This window comes from Macaca thibetana, chromosome 10 (genome assembly GCF_024542745.1).
Source record: "Macaca thibetana thibetana isolate TM-01 chromosome 10, ASM2454274v1, whole genome shotgun sequence".
Taxonomy (NCBI): domain Eukaryota; kingdom Metazoa; phylum Chordata; class Mammalia; order Primates; family Cercopithecidae; genus Macaca; species Macaca thibetana.
Window position 1 is genome coordinate 54,934,362 of NC_065587.1, and position 18,579 is coordinate 54,952,940.

At 44.2% G+C, this 18,579-nt stretch overlaps 3 protein-coding genes across 8 annotated transcripts in view; 1 reads left to right on the forward strand and 2 right to left on the reverse strand.

Moving 5' to 3' along the window:
* Positions 1-7,637, reverse strand: part of STK4 (serine/threonine kinase 4) — a 107,724-nt gene extending 100,087 nt beyond the window's left edge. For 2 of the 6 annotated variants that reach the window (XM_050806514.1, XM_050806519.1), the window contains exons 1-2: positions 7,512-7,637; positions 1,282-1,362 (exon numbers count right to left, since the gene is read on the reverse strand). In XM_050806514.1, coding sequence (XP_050662471.1) covers positions 1,282-1,362; positions 7,512-7,546 — 116 coding nt within the window. In that variant the 5' untranslated portion in view covers positions 7,547-7,637. The other 4 variants (XM_050806517.1, XM_050806515.1, XM_050806518.1 and 1 more) reach the window with 3 other exon arrangements.
* SYS1 (SYS1 golgi trafficking protein) overlaps positions 1-13,862 on the reverse strand; it is a 398,294-nt gene extending 384,432 nt beyond the window's left edge. Inside the window, exon 1 of the mRNA XM_050806598.1 lies at positions 13,859-13,862. The gene's annotated coding sequence lies outside the window, so the exon portion shown is untranslated. The remainder of the gene's footprint in view (positions 1-13,858) is intronic.
* TOMM34 (translocase of outer mitochondrial membrane 34) overlaps positions 1-18,579 on the forward strand; it is an 83,376-nt gene that overhangs the window by 51,529 nt on the left and 13,268 nt on the right. The window contains exons 2-3 of the mRNA XM_050806563.1: positions 13,609-13,852; positions 17,488-17,587. Of these exons, the coding sequence (XP_050662520.1) occupies positions 13,726-13,852; positions 17,488-17,587 (227 nt within the window). The 5' untranslated portion in view covers positions 13,609-13,725. The remainder of the gene's footprint in view (positions 1-13,608; positions 13,853-17,487; positions 17,588-18,579) is intronic.

The window sequence follows — 18,579 nt, forward strand, 5'->3', positions numbered from 1 at the left end:
AGGCAACAGATGTAGAGGGACTGTCATTTCCCCATACCTTTAATGATGCCAGTCAACTGGCAGTCTTCAGATTCATCTTGGACTTGTCTTTTCACAGCACAGCTGGTGTGTCATCTTTTACTTCCCTTCTCTGCTTGATTTCTTGCTGGATTCCAAAGAGTATTTTTCCAACTTACAAAAAGACGATGACTAATGTTTTTTACAAGGAGGTAAATCATGAAAAACCATTTCATGTAATCCAGGATTGGGTTTAACGTTGTAAATCTGTCTCCTAACATAAAAAATACTAAACCCAAAAAATAATCTAATGACATAAAGGAAATGATTTTAAAGAGCATACAGTCTTCAGTCGGTAGTTGTTTTTACAAGTATGTCAGGTCTTCCCTTGAACCAGAAATACTCCCAAGGGATTAAAAATACAGAGACGCACACGCATAACCTGTCTCTGAAAGACACACAAGAAGCCGCTACCCTCGGAGATTCTGGGTGGCTGAGAGACAGAGAGAGGTAGGAGGCAGTTTTGTTTTTTTTTAAATTGTATGCATTTTAATATTTTTTTAAATTTTGAATCATATGATTGTATCACCTAATCAAAAATCAACAAGAAAAACTTAAGAAATTATGTCCTTAACATTTTAATTTCCTGGTCATTACAGAGGAAGGAATAAATACACAGGACTGAATTAAAAGGATATATGAAAGTATAAAAATTATGTAAACTTTATTGTATCATGAAAGTCAATGATGGTCACTGCACATTACTAATACCGTTTCATCAGCATTTTATAAACGCATTAACAAATCTGTGTTTCAAGAAATCCACTGGCTCCCAACCCAGGATTGTGGATCTCCTAAGTAGCTGCAAAGGTGGTGATAGTGCTTGATTTACTATATTTCACAAAGGTGCAAATATTAAAATACTAAATTCCATTGATTTTCATTGAAACAGTTATTGCAAACCAATCAGAAATTATGAACAGCAAATTTTAAAATTTCTTATAGAATTATAATCTAATTAGTGCTATCTGTTCAGTAGATAAAATCATACAAACCACAGATTCTACAAAAGAGAAAACAATAGATATTCTTCGTGTTAAAAAGACCAGGAATCACTAAATCTGTCTATAATAGTGATTGGAGTAAACCGAAGAACATCACAAGTTGTAAATTTACCTTCCAACCCACGTAGAGCAATGCTGAAAGGTTCATATCCTTCTGCTTCTTCTGAAGCAGGAAAATGACTGGGACCCAATGGCCTACCCACAGTTTATTTACACTCACCCTTCTCCAAGTTTCTCTAAGACATCAAATACTTCTTCTGGTTGTTTGGTTAAACTATCTTCATCCAACTTTTTCAGCTGCCTGTGAATGAAGAAATATAAACACAAAATACATTTTATTTGCTAGCAACTAGAACATAAAATACATCATTTATTTTATAATTAGCATCCCAGGAACTTCTCTATACAGTCTTTACTAGTTAAGATTTTTTTAAGAAACAGGGTATCACTGTTGTCCAGCCTGGGGTGCAGTGGTGCATAGCTCACCGTAACCACAAATTCCTGGGCTCAAGCAATCCTCCTGCCTCAGCTTCCCAAGTAGCTGGGACTACAGGCTCCTGCCACTACGCCTGGCTAATTTTTTTTCTTTTTTGGAGAAATGGAGTCTCACTATTATGCCTACACTGGTCTCAAACTCCTGGAGTCAAGCAATTTTCTCACCTCAGCCTCCCAAACCACTAGGATTATAGGCATGAACCATCCCATCTGGCCTATGGAAAGATGACACTTGTTCTGGGTCACTCTGATAGGCAAGCACATGGAGGGATGCCAAGAGTCAATCTTCAGTTCAAGTTGTATAAGAATTTTCTAACAATTGCCAGGCGCAGTGGCTCGTGCCTGTAATCCCAGCACTTTGGGAGGCCAAGGCGGGTAGATCACCTGAGGTCAAGAGTTCGAGACCAGCCTGACCAACATGGAGAAACCCTGTCTCTATTAAAAATACAAAATTAGTCAGGTGTGGTGGCTCATGCCTGTAATCCCAGCTAGTTGGGAGGCAGAGGCAGAAGAATCACTTGAACCCAGGAGATGGAGGTTGCGGTGAGTCAAGATCGCATCATTGCACTCCAGCCTGGGCAGTAAGAGTGAAACTCCATCTCAAAAAGAAAAAAAAAAAAAAGTTGTGTAAGAATTTTATAATAATAAAAATTGTCCTGCATAATGGTTTGGACTGCCTTAAGAGGTCCCTAGGTCCCCTTTGCTGGAAAATGTAAATAGAAAACAAACTGTCATGTGGGCCAGGCATGGTGGCTCACTCCTGTAATCCCAGCTCTTTGGGAGGCCAAGGAAGGCAGACCACTTGAGGTCAGGAGTTCAAGACCAGCCTGGCCAATATGGTGAAACCCTGTCTCTACTAAAAATATAAAAATTAGCCGGGCATGGTGACACACGCCTATAATCCCAGCCACTCAGAACGCTGAGGCATAAGAATCGCTTGAACCTGGGAGGTAGAGGTTGCAGTGAGCCAAGATTGCGCCACGACACTCCAGCCTGGGTGAAAGAGAGAGACGGTCTTAAAAAAAAAAAAAAAAAAAAAAAAAAAAATTGTCATGTGGCTGAAATGCTGTAGATTCAAGCATTCGATGTATCCTTCAAAATCTATTTAAATCTTGAGATTTCATGAATTAAAATTATATAATTATCTCTTCAGAAAAGGTGTTTAATGTAAGGTAATTATGAATTGACACATAACTATGAACTGGACTACAGACTAAGGAAGACATAGGAAACCTTTGCTCTTCCATTAGCAAGCTTTTTGTAAGTTTGTCAAAACACATAAATTCTATAGGTACCACAGAAACAGAAAGTGCAAAGTGTACGTTTAGACATGATCAAAAGTGAAAAATCACTAGGCAGCTGAGAGTTTCAGATATACTCACAAAGACCTTCCCATGAGTAGACACATACCTTTGACTAGTTCCAAAATTCAAAGGTACTTGGCTGCTCACAATTTCCAGATAATTCAGATTCCTCTGACTATGCTAGACAATCATAACACACACGTGAGGTTGTAAATTAACACTTCTTTAAAACTCTGAGATCTCTAAAAATTACTAATGAGCTTAAAGAAGGAACTTGCCAAGGAATATGTATGTGTGTGTGTGTGTATGTGTGTGTGTGTAGTCTACACAATGGCTTCCTGAAACTACAAAGAACAACAAAGAATAGAGAGCTGAGGAAATGGTGAAATATGGAAGTAGTCACACTGGAGACTTCTTTGTAGAAAAAAAAAAGGTTTAGACTAGCTGGATAATATCAGTTATTACAAGAAAAGACTTAAATACACATACATACACACACACACACACAAATGTGTACCTTCCTAAATAAAACAGATTAAAATCAGAAGACAAAAAATAAAACAAACCAACAAAAACCCTGACCACATCAAGTGTATCTACCAATAAACACTGATCTCAAAAGGACAATCTTACAGAAGTTTATGAATATCAAGGACTATGTACTAGAAAAATGGAGAACTGCTCCAAATCAAAACTGCCTTAACTTAGTATCAACAAAACAAAATGATCACAGTGACCTTTGAAAACCAAAAGGTCCTAAAAATCAGATACCAATGACATCATAAAAACGCCTACCTTCAAAATGAAAAGGGATGAAGTGAAACTCCTCTTAAACTTCAGAACTGAAACTTCTATAAACTCAAGTCAGAACGAACATCTCATATGCCAGGGTTTTTCTGGTAAAGTCCTGACTTGTGATTGTATAAACATTGGACAATACCTCATTTCTCAAGTATAATCAAAGTTGTATAAACAGCTTATACAAAGGAAGATCAAATATGTTTCTTTGAAGTGTTGACTCTCTGTGGTTTACAAAATGCAAAAGTCACTATTTCAACTACTTCAGGGACCACAGCATAACAAAGGAAATTGACACTGCCTTGAGAGAGACAGCTGCAAGCTTCTGATAATACTTTGACAGACAAACTTTATAGGACTGCTCAGATACTTCTTTGAAACAACCTACGTGGTTTTTTGTTTGTTTTTGATCTGGGGCTATTAAAAACAACTTGAACTTAAGGCACTATTAACCAAGAAGTGGTCAAAATATATTTGCAAAATAGATTCACAAATGTAATGACGGGAATCACGAATTTCATCAGCAATCTTTGTGAATTATCACAATAAAACAGAATTTCACCTAAAAAGTATTACTGAATTATCAACATTTCTATAAAAAATATTTTGATACGTGATTCATAATAATATTTTACACCATGATTCTTCACAGAACACTATTACCAAAACAGCCTAACTCTGATAATGCAGTTCTCTTATCTGGGACTTCCCCAGGTTCCCGACAGTTTCAGCACTTGCTCATAAATGAACAAGCCTGGTCAACAGAGCATCCGTGGACCAAATACCAGTGGATGCTTCTCTCCTAAGTCAGATGGCCATGTGGATGGCCAGCATCCTAGGAATGCACTCTACACCTTCCACTATATCATTTTTTTAAATTATTAACTCTTATATGAGACACCAATCTGTCATCACTCACTTAATCACACACACACAAATGTCAAACTCATGAACACAAAGGGCATTTCCTGCACTGGGGTTGTTGGCAACACATGCCATCTGAATTTCTGAAAAGACACTTGTATCTTTCCAAACACAAATAATGGTGTCTATGAAGTAGTCACTTACAGTTTGACTAATTCTCAAAGCTTTCTCCCATTTCAGAACTCCCATAAAGTTCATTTTATGTATAACTATTTCTTTTTCCACACAGAGTTTGATAAGGATTACAACAAATATACATGATAAATGGACAAAATTTTTAATAATAAAACTGTGTCCCCAGCTTACCCCAATTCATATGTTGAAGTCCTAACACCCACCATCTCAGAATGTGACTGTATTTGGAGACAAGGTTTTTAAAGAAGTAATTAAGATAAAATGAGGTCATATGGGCATGACTTAATCCAATATGACTGGTGTCCTCATAAGAGGAGATTAGGACACAGACAGGTATAGAGGGAAGAACATGGAGACACAGGGAGATGGCTATCTACGAGCCAAGCAAAGGCCTCAAAAGAAACAACTCTGACAATGCCTTGATTTCAGATCTCTAGCCTTCAGAACGGTGAGAAAACAAATTTATGTTGTCTAAACCACCCACTCCATATACTTTGTCATGTCCTAATAAACTGATGTAAATGATAATAAAATTGATCTGCTTCAAATTAGGCAGTCTACTAGTTACAATGAGCAGGTAATCACCAGCCACTTAAGAACCCCGTCTTGCAATGCTCTTCTCTTGTACTTCATATAAATTTTTTAAAATCCAAAAGGTACAGGAATGAGCATGCCAAGAAACTTTAATCCTCTGCCCAAGATTATGTAACACAAGGCAAAGAGAGAAACAAAACTCAGATTCCTAATCCTCTTTTCAATTAAATCAAGGCCTCAGAGAAAGAAACCAAGAAGAACGAATGAACGTAGTTCAGAAAGAAACATAACTAGTGTGCATTTATATTTGGATCACTGTGGTTCTATAGCAAATATCTGCTAACATACACAGAGACCTGTGAAACACGGGTACTTTCAGAGAGGCATCAGAGTGAGGCAGTTAAGAGCATGGCCGGGTGCGGTGGCTCACGCCTGTAACCCCAGCACTTTGGGAGGCCGAGGTGGGTGGATCACAAGGTCAGAAGATCAAGACCATCCTGGCTAACACGGTGAAACCCTGTCTCTACTAAAAATACAGAAAACTAGCCAGGCGTGGTGGCACGCACCTGTGGTCCCAGTTACTCAGGAGGCTGAGGCAGGAAAATCGCTTGAACCTCAGAAGGCGGAGACAGCAGTGAGCCGAGATTGCGCCACTGCACTCCACACTGGGTGACAGGTGACAAAAAAAAAAAAAAAAATGGACTTTGGACCAGACCCCACGGATATTAAAATCCTAGCTCTGCCTCTTGCTATGACTTCTCCTAGCAAATCACTACCCTGTCTGTATCTCAGTTTTATCATCTGTAAAACAGACATATAGGGATATCTACCACCCAGGATTGTTGTGAGGTTCAAATGAGTCAATAAACTGAACCATATGATATGAAGTTACCGTTTCTATGGTTCAAAGATGGTCAAATATCAGCAATTTCATATGCTTCAGCAGGAGACATGGAAAGCACTTAGAACAGTGCCTGGCACCCGCTAAGTGCAATATGAGTGTAATAATCATTACAATTACAGTCTCAGCACACTACACTAGGGTGAATCCAAAGCCCATCCCAACCACCTATTTGCCTTCTGCAATGTTTGTGCACCTCAAACACCCCCAAGCTCAAACAATCCCTAAGAGTGCTGTCCAGGCAGTCAATCCCTTCTATTCACCTCTTGGTTGCCCTGCACTTCCACACCCTGAACACTTCCTTCTTTAGAGCTCATTCTGCTGCAGGAAGTCAGACGTCTCTGTAAAATAGAAGTAACCACACTGCACCTCAGAGAAGCATGACTTCTTCGGTCTCTAGTCCCTACTTTTCTCCAGATGTGGCAGATTGGCAAAAGACCCGGAATGTCCACAAGGGAAATTCAGGAGATGAGATTTTCTAGGATCAGCCACCATTCTGATCTTGACCTAAAGCAATTCCAGGTACCACTAGGATCTGGTACTGATATTCACAAAACAACTGAGGCCTGAAAAGGGCACAGTCTAGCAGGGTTCAGTGACTCGGAGTAAAGAAGGAAACACGTTTCCCAACAGCTCTGGACCTCGGTCTCCCCATCTCGAAAATATCCTCTTATATCCTTACCTACCTCCCAATGTCAGGTTCTGAAGAGCTGAGGAGGATGTGAAGACCATTAGGAAGACACTCTGAACATCAGTAATAAAAGATGCCATCCTACAGTGGGGACACCACCAACAGCATCCTCTGAAATGCTACTCTCCACCATCCCCTCCCTTGCTAGACCCTCAACCTTTCTTCGCATGCCTTCAGCCTTAGGCGCAAAGCTTTTCCGCTCCACAGATCCCCACCACCGCACCCCTCAAGTGGGACTTGGGACCCTTGAAAGTCCACCCGGCCTTCCTCTTGGCCAGGTCTCGATCCACCCACTTAAAGAGATCCCTCACAGATTCTCACCCTGCTTCAGCATTCGCCCCTACCTCCGTGAGTTTCTGCTTGGAGAGCGTTCCCCCGAGTGGCCCAGCCTCAGCAGGTACTCTCCCTAACTTGTCCCCACGTTCCTCAGCAGTCTCCCCACGGCGAGTGCTCCCTGTAACCGGTCCCAAGTCTAACTCCCTTAGCAGATGCTCCCCTCAGCCGGACCCTCACCCACCAGACGTCCCCCCAACCCCCTCACTCAGCAGGTGCCCCATCAGCTGGGTTGCTTCGCTCCGGGGACTCCCACACAGGTGTCTCCCCTTAGTCAGTTCCCGCCTTTTCTTGCCCTGCCCCCATGCCCGTCCTCTTAGCCAGTGGCCCCTCACCGGCGCGGCGGGTTCCTCAGCTGTACCGTCTCCATGGCGCTGCCGGCAGCCGCCCAGACCCGCTCACTGCTCCATCCTCCCCGCGGACCTCCCTGAGCCCGCCCCGCAGACCCTCCCACACTTCCGCTTTCCGCCCCTACCGGAAACGGAGCGCGGCGCGGGAGCGGGGCGGAGCCACGGCCCTGATCACGTGGTTCGGGCGTGAGTCGTGTGGCTCGGTGAAGCGCGAACCCGGAACCGCCAAGTGGTGAAGGCGCGTCAAGGCAGTGCCCGCTATTCTCTAGGGTGTCGGCGGGGCTGTCCTCCTGCGATACTGGAGCTCACAAAATACTCGGTCCTCAGGCCGAGAACGCACCTCTAGCTGGGTCCTGGGCCCCATTTCACAAACTGAGATGCGTAAAGCGCCTCCTTTAGAAGAACTGACGATTCTTAGCAAACGAAGTTTTGCATGATTTTGGTGAGGCTGCGCTGCCCCAGGAACGCCTGGAGGTATTTGTGGTTTCCTGCCCTTTACCTGGTTGAATTCTGGTCCCAGCGGGTACGCTGCACAGTTTCTCCTAGGATGTTACAAAGCATCAACGCGCAAATTGCCCCACTGTCTTTCTTAAAGGCCTCTCCTTTATGTCAGTTTGCAGACATAAAAATAAGCAACATTAATTAAGCGTTTGCCATGTACTTGTCTTCATAGATTATTTAATCCCCCATGTCAAGCCTATAAATTCATTCCCATTTTTATTTAATGATTTAACACAGTGCCTACACGTTTTCAGTGCTTTACCTCATTTAATACTCCTAACAACCTAGACGGTATTATTATTCCTATTTCATAAGGCCAGAGAGGTGAAGTATCTAGCCCAAGGTCACATAGCTTAGAGTATAGGTTTGGGGATTTAAATCCAGGTTGGTCTGATCTCAGGGCCTGCACCACCAAACTGGACAGCCATGGATGTGTAACCTCTTGTTGGGCCTGAGAGACAGACCTTTCTCTCCACTCAGCTCCTGCTTCAGCTATTGTACTTCCAAATGCCTCTACCATCAGTGAGTATTAGGAAAATGGCAGATTCTACCCAGCTGACCCATGGGGGAAAGTTATAGGAGAAAACTTAACCAGAGCAATCTCTCGCTGTTTTTAATTGCCTTGCTTTTCCCAAGGATATGCCATCTACAGAACATAACACCTGAGCACCTACCTTTCAGGGCCACCCAGGTATGGCATCCCATGCACCCAAAACGGGATAAAGGAGCCATTCCCTGACATAGAAGGAAAACATTTACTGAGAAGCTACTGTGTGCCAGACACAATCTTGGACTTTCACTTAATCCTCAAAACAGCCCTATGAAGAAGTAGCTACCGTTAATAGATAAGAAAGCTGAGACCCACGGTTTCCACAGCTAAGGAGAGCAAAGGTTTTAACCCAGGACTGTCTTGACTCCACAACAGCAAAATTGTTGTTTTGTTTTTGGTGTTTTGTAGAAATAGGATCTCCCTATTATTACCCAGGCTGGTCTCAAACTCCTGGGCTCCAGCAGTCCTCCCACCTCAGCCTCCCAAAGTGCTGGGATTACAGGCTTGAGCCACCGCGCCCGGCCTGATGGCCCCGTTTTTCCACAGAATGTTCCCTGTGAAAATTACTGAAATGATGGGAATGTTCTAAATATGTGCTGTACGAAATAGTAACCATTAGCCACATATGGCTACTGAGTACTTTAAATGTGGCTAGCATAACTGAAAGGCCAAATTTTTATTTAAGTTTAAATTTAAATTTAAATAGCAAACTGTGGCCAATCATAATAATAGCTTAAGAGAGAAATGGTGAGCAGGGTTACTGGGAGAGGTATTTTCCTATAAGCTCTGGATATACAGTTGACCTATGAAAAAACAAGGGTTGAACTGCATGGGTCCACTAACACAACCCTTGTTTGTTTTTTATTTTTTCAATAAATACAGTCAGCCCTCTCTATCAGAAGGTTCCACATCCACAGTGAAACATGGTTGGAAAATACAGTATAGGATGTGAAACTTGTGTATAGGGTGGGCTGACTTTTCATTTCCAGGGGTTCTGCAGGGTCAACTACAGTACATGAATATACTCAGATTTTAGTATCCTAATAGATCCTGGAACCAATACCTGGTGGAAACTGGGGGATGATTGCAGAACAGTATTCAAGGGACTAGGCGTGATGGCTTGCACCTGTAATCCCAGCACTTTTGGAGGCCAAGGCAGAAGGATTGCTTGAACCCAGGAGTTCAAGACCAGCCTGGGCAACATGGTGAAACCCCTTTCCTACAAAAACCTTAGCCAGGCATGGCATATTGTGTAATGCCATTTGCATGACCCACATGGTCACCCTGGACCCCATGGATCAGGCCCTGCCTGATGCCACCACCACCACTTCTCTGCCAGGCCCCCAGTGTGATACAAGTTGCATGATGCTCTTTGCTGTAGTGCCTTTTAATGGCATAGCTTTGGCAGGTTTGGAGATATTCAGAATAGGCAAATCTATAGAGCCTGTGGTGGATTCGTGGTTGTCTAAGGCCCTGGGGGAAAGGAGCATAGGTGAATTGGAGGGGACGATTAAAAGGTGTGAGATTTCATTTTGGGGTGATGAAAATGTTCTAAAATTGGTTGTGGTAATGGTTATACAACTCTGAATATACTAAAAGGCATTGAATTGTACACTTTCAATGGGTGAACATATGTGAGTTATATCTCAATAAAGCTATTTTACAAAAAAAAAGACACCTCTTCCCAGAAGACTTCTCTGTTCCCTTGTCCCTCCCCTGACCCTCTCATCTGTCCCTCCTTCAAATTATTTCAGTACTGTTTTTATCAGTCCTGGCATTTATAGGAAGCATTGCAGGAAGGGATTTCCAGGTATTGACTGCTGTATAAGAAACCACCCCAAAGTTTATAGACATAGAACAACAGTCTTTTTTTCTTCTCAGAAATCTACAATTTGAGCATGGCTCAGCAGGAAGGCTCATCTCTGCTTATGGTGTCAATCAGGATCAGCCATGTCCAAAAGGCATCTCACACAGCTGACAGGTTGGTGCTAGCTGTTGGCTGGAAGCTCACTTGGGTCTGAAGGCTGGGGGCATCTCCACTTTTCTTGAACTTCCTCACAAAATAAAGCCTGAGTTCTAAAGCATGTTCCCAAGGGAGAGCCAAGTGGATGCTGTAGTGCCTTTTAGTGGAAGATACTTAATGTCATTACCACAGTGGAGGGGAGCCACAAAGGTCCACCCAGTTTCAAGGAGAAGAGACGTAGACTCCATCTCCTCATAGGGCAGTGGCAAGGGTCTGGAAGAGCTTGGGGAACCAGAAATATTACTGGAGCCATTTTTGGAAAATAAAATTTGCCACAGCTACACTTATCCGATAAACCACTCAGGAAATATTCAGCTGCAAGCAAGTTAAAACATCTAAATGTTGGCTTAAAGCACCATGGCATTTACTGTTTGTTTTGGGACAGAGTCTTGCCATGTTGCCCAGGATGGAGTGCAGCAGCATGATCTGGGCTCACTGCAACTTCACCTCCTAGATTCAAGCAATTCTCCTGCCTCAGCCTCCTGAGTAGCTGGGATTACAGGTGCGTGCCACCATGCCCAGCTAATGTTTGTATTTTTAGTAGAGACAAAGTTTCACCATGTTGGCCAGGCTGGTCTCAAACTCCTGACTTCAAGTGATGCACCTGCCTCGGCCTCCCAAAGAGCTGGGATTACAGGTGTGAGCCACCACACCTTTATTGCCTTGCCTTTATTGTTTATTAATAAGTCAATAAGTCAGCAGTTGATTCAGTGACTCAGCAACATCTATTTCATTTTTCCCCTCCCATCCTACTCAGCATGTTGGCTTTTTCATACTTGTGTTTATTGCCTCATAGTTGCAAAATGGCTGCCATACCTCCACGTATCATATCCTTAACCCAGCACTACCAAAGCCAAAAGACAGCAAGAACAGCTACTTGACCCAGTACCTCTCTCTTATAGGGAGGGAAAGCTTTCCAATAAACATCCAACAGACTTTTTTTTTTTTTTTTTTTTTTTTTTTTTTGAGACGGAGTGTTGCTCTGTCGCCCAGGCTGGAGTGCAGTGGTGCTCACTGCAACCTCTGCCTCCCGGATTCAAGCCATTCTACTGCCTAAGCCTCCTGAGTAGCTGCGACTACAGGTGCGTGCCACCATGCCCAGCTAATTTTTTCTATTTTTAGTAGAGACAGGGTTTCACTGTGTTAGCCAGGATGGTCTCTATCTCCTGACCTCATGATCCACCCGCCTCGGCCTCCCAAAGTGCTGGGACTACAGATGTGAGCCACCGCGCCCGGCCTCAGACTCCCTTTTATCTCATTGCCCAGATCAGCGTCACATGTGCATCCCTTGATGAATCACTGGCAAGAGAAAATGACATTTTTCTGATTGGCTTAGAGCAATCCCGATTCACTTCCCCAGCCTGGGAGAGTCTCAGGCAAAATTCAGACTCCTGGAAGCAAAGATGGAAGTCATTGAGTAGCCAGCCAGCAGCATGGGCCTCATCTGGTTTTCCCACCACAGTCAGTGTTCATCCTTGGTGGGGGCAAGGGGCAAGGGGAAGCATTTCAGATGGAACATCCACCCAGCCCTCAGAAAGCTTATAGTCTGATGGAGTTAAGTGTATGCAGATCATTATAACTGAATTCCTGAAGGTAGAGACTGGATCTTTATCAGTGACTTTTATTGAATGCCAGACCCTATCAGGGTCTTGGATAAACAAAAATAAAGCGGACCCAATTCCTACCATTAAAGACCTCACAGTGTTTAAGGAAAACTACAAACTGGCAATCGAAGGGTGACAAATGCAAAGTTAGGAATAAAGCTAGAGACCAACAGGGAGCAAAGGAAGCATAGTAGGGGTGGGGAGGAGGCTGGAATCGGGAAAGGCTTTCAGACAAGATGATGTTTGAATGGAATGTTATAAGTTAATTCAGGATTAGGCAGGAGAAAAAGTATTTAGAAAAAAAAATCCAGGAGAAGGAGATAACAAGCAAAGGCTAGGAAGCAAGAACTTAGTATGTGTAGATAGCAATGCGGGGGACATAGAGACCTCAGATGAGGCTGGAGATAAATTGAAATCACCGTCCGTGAAAGATCTTCATCCACTCTGAAAGTTGATCATACGAATTGGGTCATTCTTGTCATATCCAACTAAGACAGAATTGAAAAGCCAGGGGAACAAATACTCAGGGCATATAACATTGCTCCAAAAAAGTAATTTTTTGCAAGCCTGGCTGCTAAAACTGCCTGCTGTAACCTAAAACCAGTTTTACCTAATAGCTACTGAAACAGCCTGCTACAATTCTGAGTTTTATCCACTGCTATCACTTACCAATCAAAGCTTGCCAGCCCCCAAGAAGCTGATAAACCCCCACTTTACTAGTGCCAGTAAACTTCCTTGAAGAGCAATATGTAACATTTCTGTTTTATAAAATCTCCAAACCTCTTTGTTCTTCTGACGTACCAAAGACAACCCGGTCTGTGTGTAAGCCCTGAATTGCAATTCTTGATTCTCAAATAAAATATTTAAACTTTAGAGATTCATCGCTATATGTTGACTTTGACCCCATCAATCCACCTGTGCATTCATTTATTAAATAAATAAATATAGAGCACTAGGTGCCAGGTACTTTCTAGCCTTGGAACCTTTGCACTTACCATCCCTCCGGCTGGAACAGCATTCCCTAAATCTTGTCTGGTCTCAGCTCAATTATTACCCCATGAGAAAGGCCTTCCCTCATCCCCTTATTTAAAATAGCCCACACGTGGTCACTTTCCATTGCATTATCCTGTTTTGTTTTCCTTACAACACTAATCACAGGAAATTAGATTCTTCGTTTGCTTATCAGTTAATTGCCTGTGGGGACCCCACTAGGACATAATCTCCCTGATAGCGGGGCCGGCCTCCCTCCCTGCGTCATTCACAGCATTCTAGCAACGCAGGGAGCCCAGAGCATGCAGCCGCCCGGCGTGCAAGAGTCGTCTAATTTCCAAACCGAGCACGCGCAGAGGGCGGGGCGCGCCGGGCCTCCAGGTCTCACAGGCCCCGCCTCCGGCCCGCCCCCTCGCCGCTAGGTTCGCTGTGGGGCGGAGATATTCGCCGCCGGCGCTTCCCTCCGGACGCTGTCCCGCACCACACGAGGACGGACGGAAGGCGCCCCCAACTCGCTGGCCTGGCGCCGGGATGGCCCCCAAATTCCCAGACTCTGTGGAGAAGCTCCGCGCCGCCGGCAATGAGAGTTTCCGCAACGGCCAGTACGCCGAGGCCTCCGCGCTCTACGGCCGCGCGCTGCGGGTGCTGCAGGCGCAAGGTACGACCCCGGCCCCCTTCTCACCCCCGGGCCTGCTTCTCCAACCCCCGCAACCCCCGCCCGGGCCTCGCGCTGCCCGCGGCCAGCGGTCCTGCGCGGCCCCCCCACCCTTCCAGCCCCTTCCGACTCCGGCATCCTACCAGAAACTTCCTCGGCCCTTTCTTTCCACCTGCTTGTTAACTACCCTGTTGGCCCCTTCCTAAGTTATTTAGGCCTCGTTCTGAGCCCTAAGGATGGAGCTAAACCCTCCTCCCCCGCAGCGATTCATTTTTCAGTTAGTATTTGTTGAGTAGCTGTTACATACCTCCTGTGTAACAAGACACAAGAAGTCCCTTCTCTCAAGGACAGCGCATTCTTGTGGGGGCGGTGGGGAGGCCGTGAGTCTTAAGCGAGTCAGTAAGTAAACCAGACCTGTGGGATAATCAGGGTTAGGAAGAAGACAGATAGGGTGATGTGATAGAGTTGACTGGAGCGGGAGATCAACGGCAGCATCTCTGAAGAAGTGATATTTGAGGTGATGTCTAAATGATGGGAAGCCAAGCGCACAAGGCTTTCGGTCCTGAAGGGAACTGCAATGAGAAAGGCCCCCCAGACGATATAAACATGGTGTGTTTCAGGGGTCAAAGCATAGTGAGCCAGGGCAGAGAATAGGAGGACATGAGGTCAGTTAGGAAGGCAGACCCTTATTTATTGTGGAGGGGTTTTAAACCCTGCTAAGGAATTTGGATTTCATGCCAAACTGGAAGCTTGGCATGGAAGCTACTGGAGAGTTGGAAACAGAAGAATAGCATGTTCTTACCAGTTCTCCCAGCGTCCAGCTTTCGTCAGCATACCGCAGGCCTTTGCCCAAAGCCCCTTCTGCAGAGTGAGTTCATCAGAAACCCTCATTGGTTAAAGCCTTGACTTTTGAAAGGAGCCTTGGATCCTGGTTTCTGTGTGTCACCGTTCAGTACCTATTTCCCTTTGCCGCCTTCCTTTTTTTTTCCTTTTGTTAGCTAGCATCTGTTGACTGTTTTACCATGTGCTGGACATTTTAGACATGATCTACTTCGATCTTTTTTATGGCCCTGTGGATAAGACGCTTAGAAAGGAGGAGTCCAAGAGTTAAATTGGCTCCCTTTGACAGTGAAGACATGGAAGAGCCATGATTTGAATATGGATGTTTGATTTTGATGCTAAGTCCAAATTTTTAATCATTTTGCTAGACTTCTCCTCACATCCTCTCCAGATTTCATTCTTTTTTTTTTTTTTTTTTTTTTTTTTTTTTTTGTCTGCACTTTTTGCAGTTTCAAGTCACTCCTTTGCCCTCTTCTTTTTTCTAGAAAACTCTCCTTTAGGCCCACTTCCTCATGTCAGCCTTGCTTGATGAAGTTGCTGAGGAAGCTGAGGTACTGATGTTGCTGTCATTTTCATTCATCTCACCACAGCTGGTCTGGAAAAGTTTGTACGTTTGTATGGGTTAATTCTGGGTCCACAGGAAAACTAGCCTGGTATCTAGATTTAGCAAGGACCAGAGTTTGGTTCTGCTGCTGCCGCTACGGATTTTCTAGGTAATTTTGGGCAAGTCTCTTGATTTCTCTGATCAGCCTTCTTGATCATGAAGAGAGCTCAGGGAACAGGCTGACACAATGAACCCTTCCAGCGAGTCTGTGAAGTGATGTCCTCATGTGGTAGGTGGGCACGCGTGATCAGAGCGATTGAGTGACTGTCAGGATGGCAGGGTTGATGCCCTTTCCGCCGTACCACTGCTGTTTCTGACCAACCGTACTCTGGTGACTCAAGATGGATTACAGGTTTTGGGTACTTATACTTAGCTCCTTAAGGACAAGGATGTATTTTACTATTCTTTGTACTTTCCACCTCTGGGCCTGGCAAAACAAGAGGGGAAAACACTTGTTATTGTTGGTATTGAATGAAAGATATCAAATATCAACATGGGAACAGGATACTTAGTGAAATAAGCAAGTTGCAGAAGGATAGGCAGTATGATACCGCTTAGGAAATGCTTTAATAGACATAAAATGGTATCTTACCTGTTAACACACACACACACATATAAATGTAGACGAACATGCTTGAAAATGTTACATACCAACTTCAGGATTGTTCTGGCCTCTGGCAGTCTGGGGAGGGAGCACAGGGATAAGGATGGGGATGGCCGGAGTTTTATAAAAAAAAATTTTAAGGGCTGGGTGCCATGGCTCATGCCTATAATCCCAACACTTTGGGAGGCCAGAGTAGGAGGATTTCTTGAGGCTGGGCATTCAAGACCAACCTGGGCAACAACACAGTGGAACTCTGTCTCTACAAAAAATTTAAAAATTAACTGGGCATGGTGGTACACACCTGTAGTCCTATCTGTTTGCGAGGCTGAGCTGGGAAGATTGCTTGAGCCCAAGAGTTCGAGGCTGCAGTAAGCTCTGATCGCGCCACTACACTCCAGCCTGGGCAACAGAGTGAGACGCTGTCTCTAAAAATTAAGTTGGGAACTAATATAACGTGCTAAATCTAGTGGTGGATTCTGAGGTAATGGTTTTCTGTATGTTTCAAAATTTTCAAAAAGAGACCCTGTTTTCAATTCTTTTTAAAATTATGGCCCACACTAGTGGGTCTGAAGTGGTTGAAAATTATCTTTAAAAATAAAAACCATTATTGGTTGGGCACGGTGGCTCATGCCTGTAATCCCAGTACTTCGGGAGGCCGAGGCGGATGGATTGCTGAGGTCAGGAGTTCAAGACCAGCTTGGCCAACATGGTGAAACCCTGTCTCTACCAGGCATGGTGGTGGGCGCCTGTAACTCCAGCTACTCAGGAGGCTGAGGCAGGAGAATCGCTTGAACCCAGGAGGCGGAGTTGCAGTGAGCGGAGATCACTCCAGTGCACTCCGGCCTGGGTAACAGAGTGGGACTGTCTCAAAAATAAATAAAGATCATTGTGGCCACAGTGAAGGACTTGAGCCTCTGCGATTCCTGAGGGTAAGGACTGCCTTTAGGAAAATGTCTAATAATTCTCCCCATGGGGTAGCTTAAGGCTTTTTCCTGATAAAAGTTCTTGTACTCCCATCACACCCAGCTCTATTATCATTTCCCTGACAAAGTCCTCTCTGGCTTGACGAGGTAAAACTAGTCTCATGTCTTTCATGGGTCTTTCGTGTCCCTACAACTTTTGGTCAATTCGTTTATCATCTTGTTCTCTTTCTTTATTTCCTTCCTCCCCTTCCTCTCCATCCTTTCCTTCCTCTCCTTCCCTCTTTCTTTCTTGGATTTAAATGCTTTTTATAATAAAATACACACCCATCCATCCACTTACCCACCCAAACCCAAGTAGTTACAGCATGGATTTCTTTGAGGCAGAAGCTAGTATTTCATGTATATCTTTTGTGTGTTATCAAGTTCAGTGCTGGAATGAGTGAATGAGGAGATACTTGGTTCCCTTTGAATGGCAGAAAGCTCAGTGTCCTTGCTGTCACATAAGAATGACAAACACGCCAGCCCAGCAGACCAACAAGCCTGATCAGGTTATAGTTATCTCTACTGCCTTAACACAAAGCCCAAAGAGCTCTGAGTATGAAATGTATCCTAGTGCCCTGAGGCACCCATTTCCCAGACCGATCATCTTCCCACTCTACCTGGGCAGGTTCTTCAGACCCAGAAGACGAAAGTGTTCTCTTCTCCAACCGAGCAGCGTGTCACTTGAAGGATGGAAACTGCAGAGACTGCATCAAAGATTGCACTTCGTAAGTGGCTGAGGGTAACTTTGGGATGTCTGAGCGTCTCAGAAGAGGAGGCTGGGTTAATCTGGCTTGTTTCTTCTTTAGAAGGATCCCATCAATTACATCTGGGACAGATATTAAGAAAGTGTCACTGAGTTTCACCAGGTTACTGAGAATGGGAATCTCTACTTGGTCCTTATGGCCCCTGACTTGCGTCTTTGGAGTCTTGGCTCCTCTGCCGAAACAGGAGTGGGATGGGAAGTTAGAAGTAGGCCTTAAAGTCTTTGTGAGATTTGAAACCTGGGGATGAGGTGGAGTTGCAGACCAGTAACTGGCTAGCCCAGGTGTTTTTCAGGGATGGGAGTATGTGAGGGGAAGGGAGCAAAGGAAAGAAGGAGGATTAGAGGTTAATAGACGTCTCAGAAGAAGCAAGGAGAAAGGAAAAAAATGGTATTCATGAATGACCAGTTTTAGAGGACACTGAACAATGTTTCATACCTCTTTTTCTTCAAGCCAGTCTAATATTCTTTTATCATCATTAAACTCGTGCACATTTACCTGAAATGTGTTCTCAGATCTGTTGTCCTGTGACATTGCTTTAGATTCATGCCCTGGTGATAGCCAGGAGAGCAGGAGGGGTGTGAGCATACTCACGGAGCCTGTATTGAATTAATTTGTACCAGGCCCTGTGCTAGATTTTTCTCTTTGAATGTTCACGACCAACCTGTGGGGTACGTTTACCATGTGTCCCAGGCCAGAACTTAGTTGCTGAGGGTTGGGGCAGTAAAGTGATTTATCTGGGTCACATAGTTAGTGGCAGAGGTGGAATTCAGACAGCACCCCATCTGACTCCAAAGCTTGTTTATTATTCCACTAGACCACAACTGTAAAAACACATGGTAGTGTGAAAGCCATGAGGCGTTTGTTCTTGATTTTGGGGCAACTGAAACTATGAAAATTGATGCACGTGCACACACATTTAACAAAATTCATGTTTCTCTGCCTTCTTTCCCCTC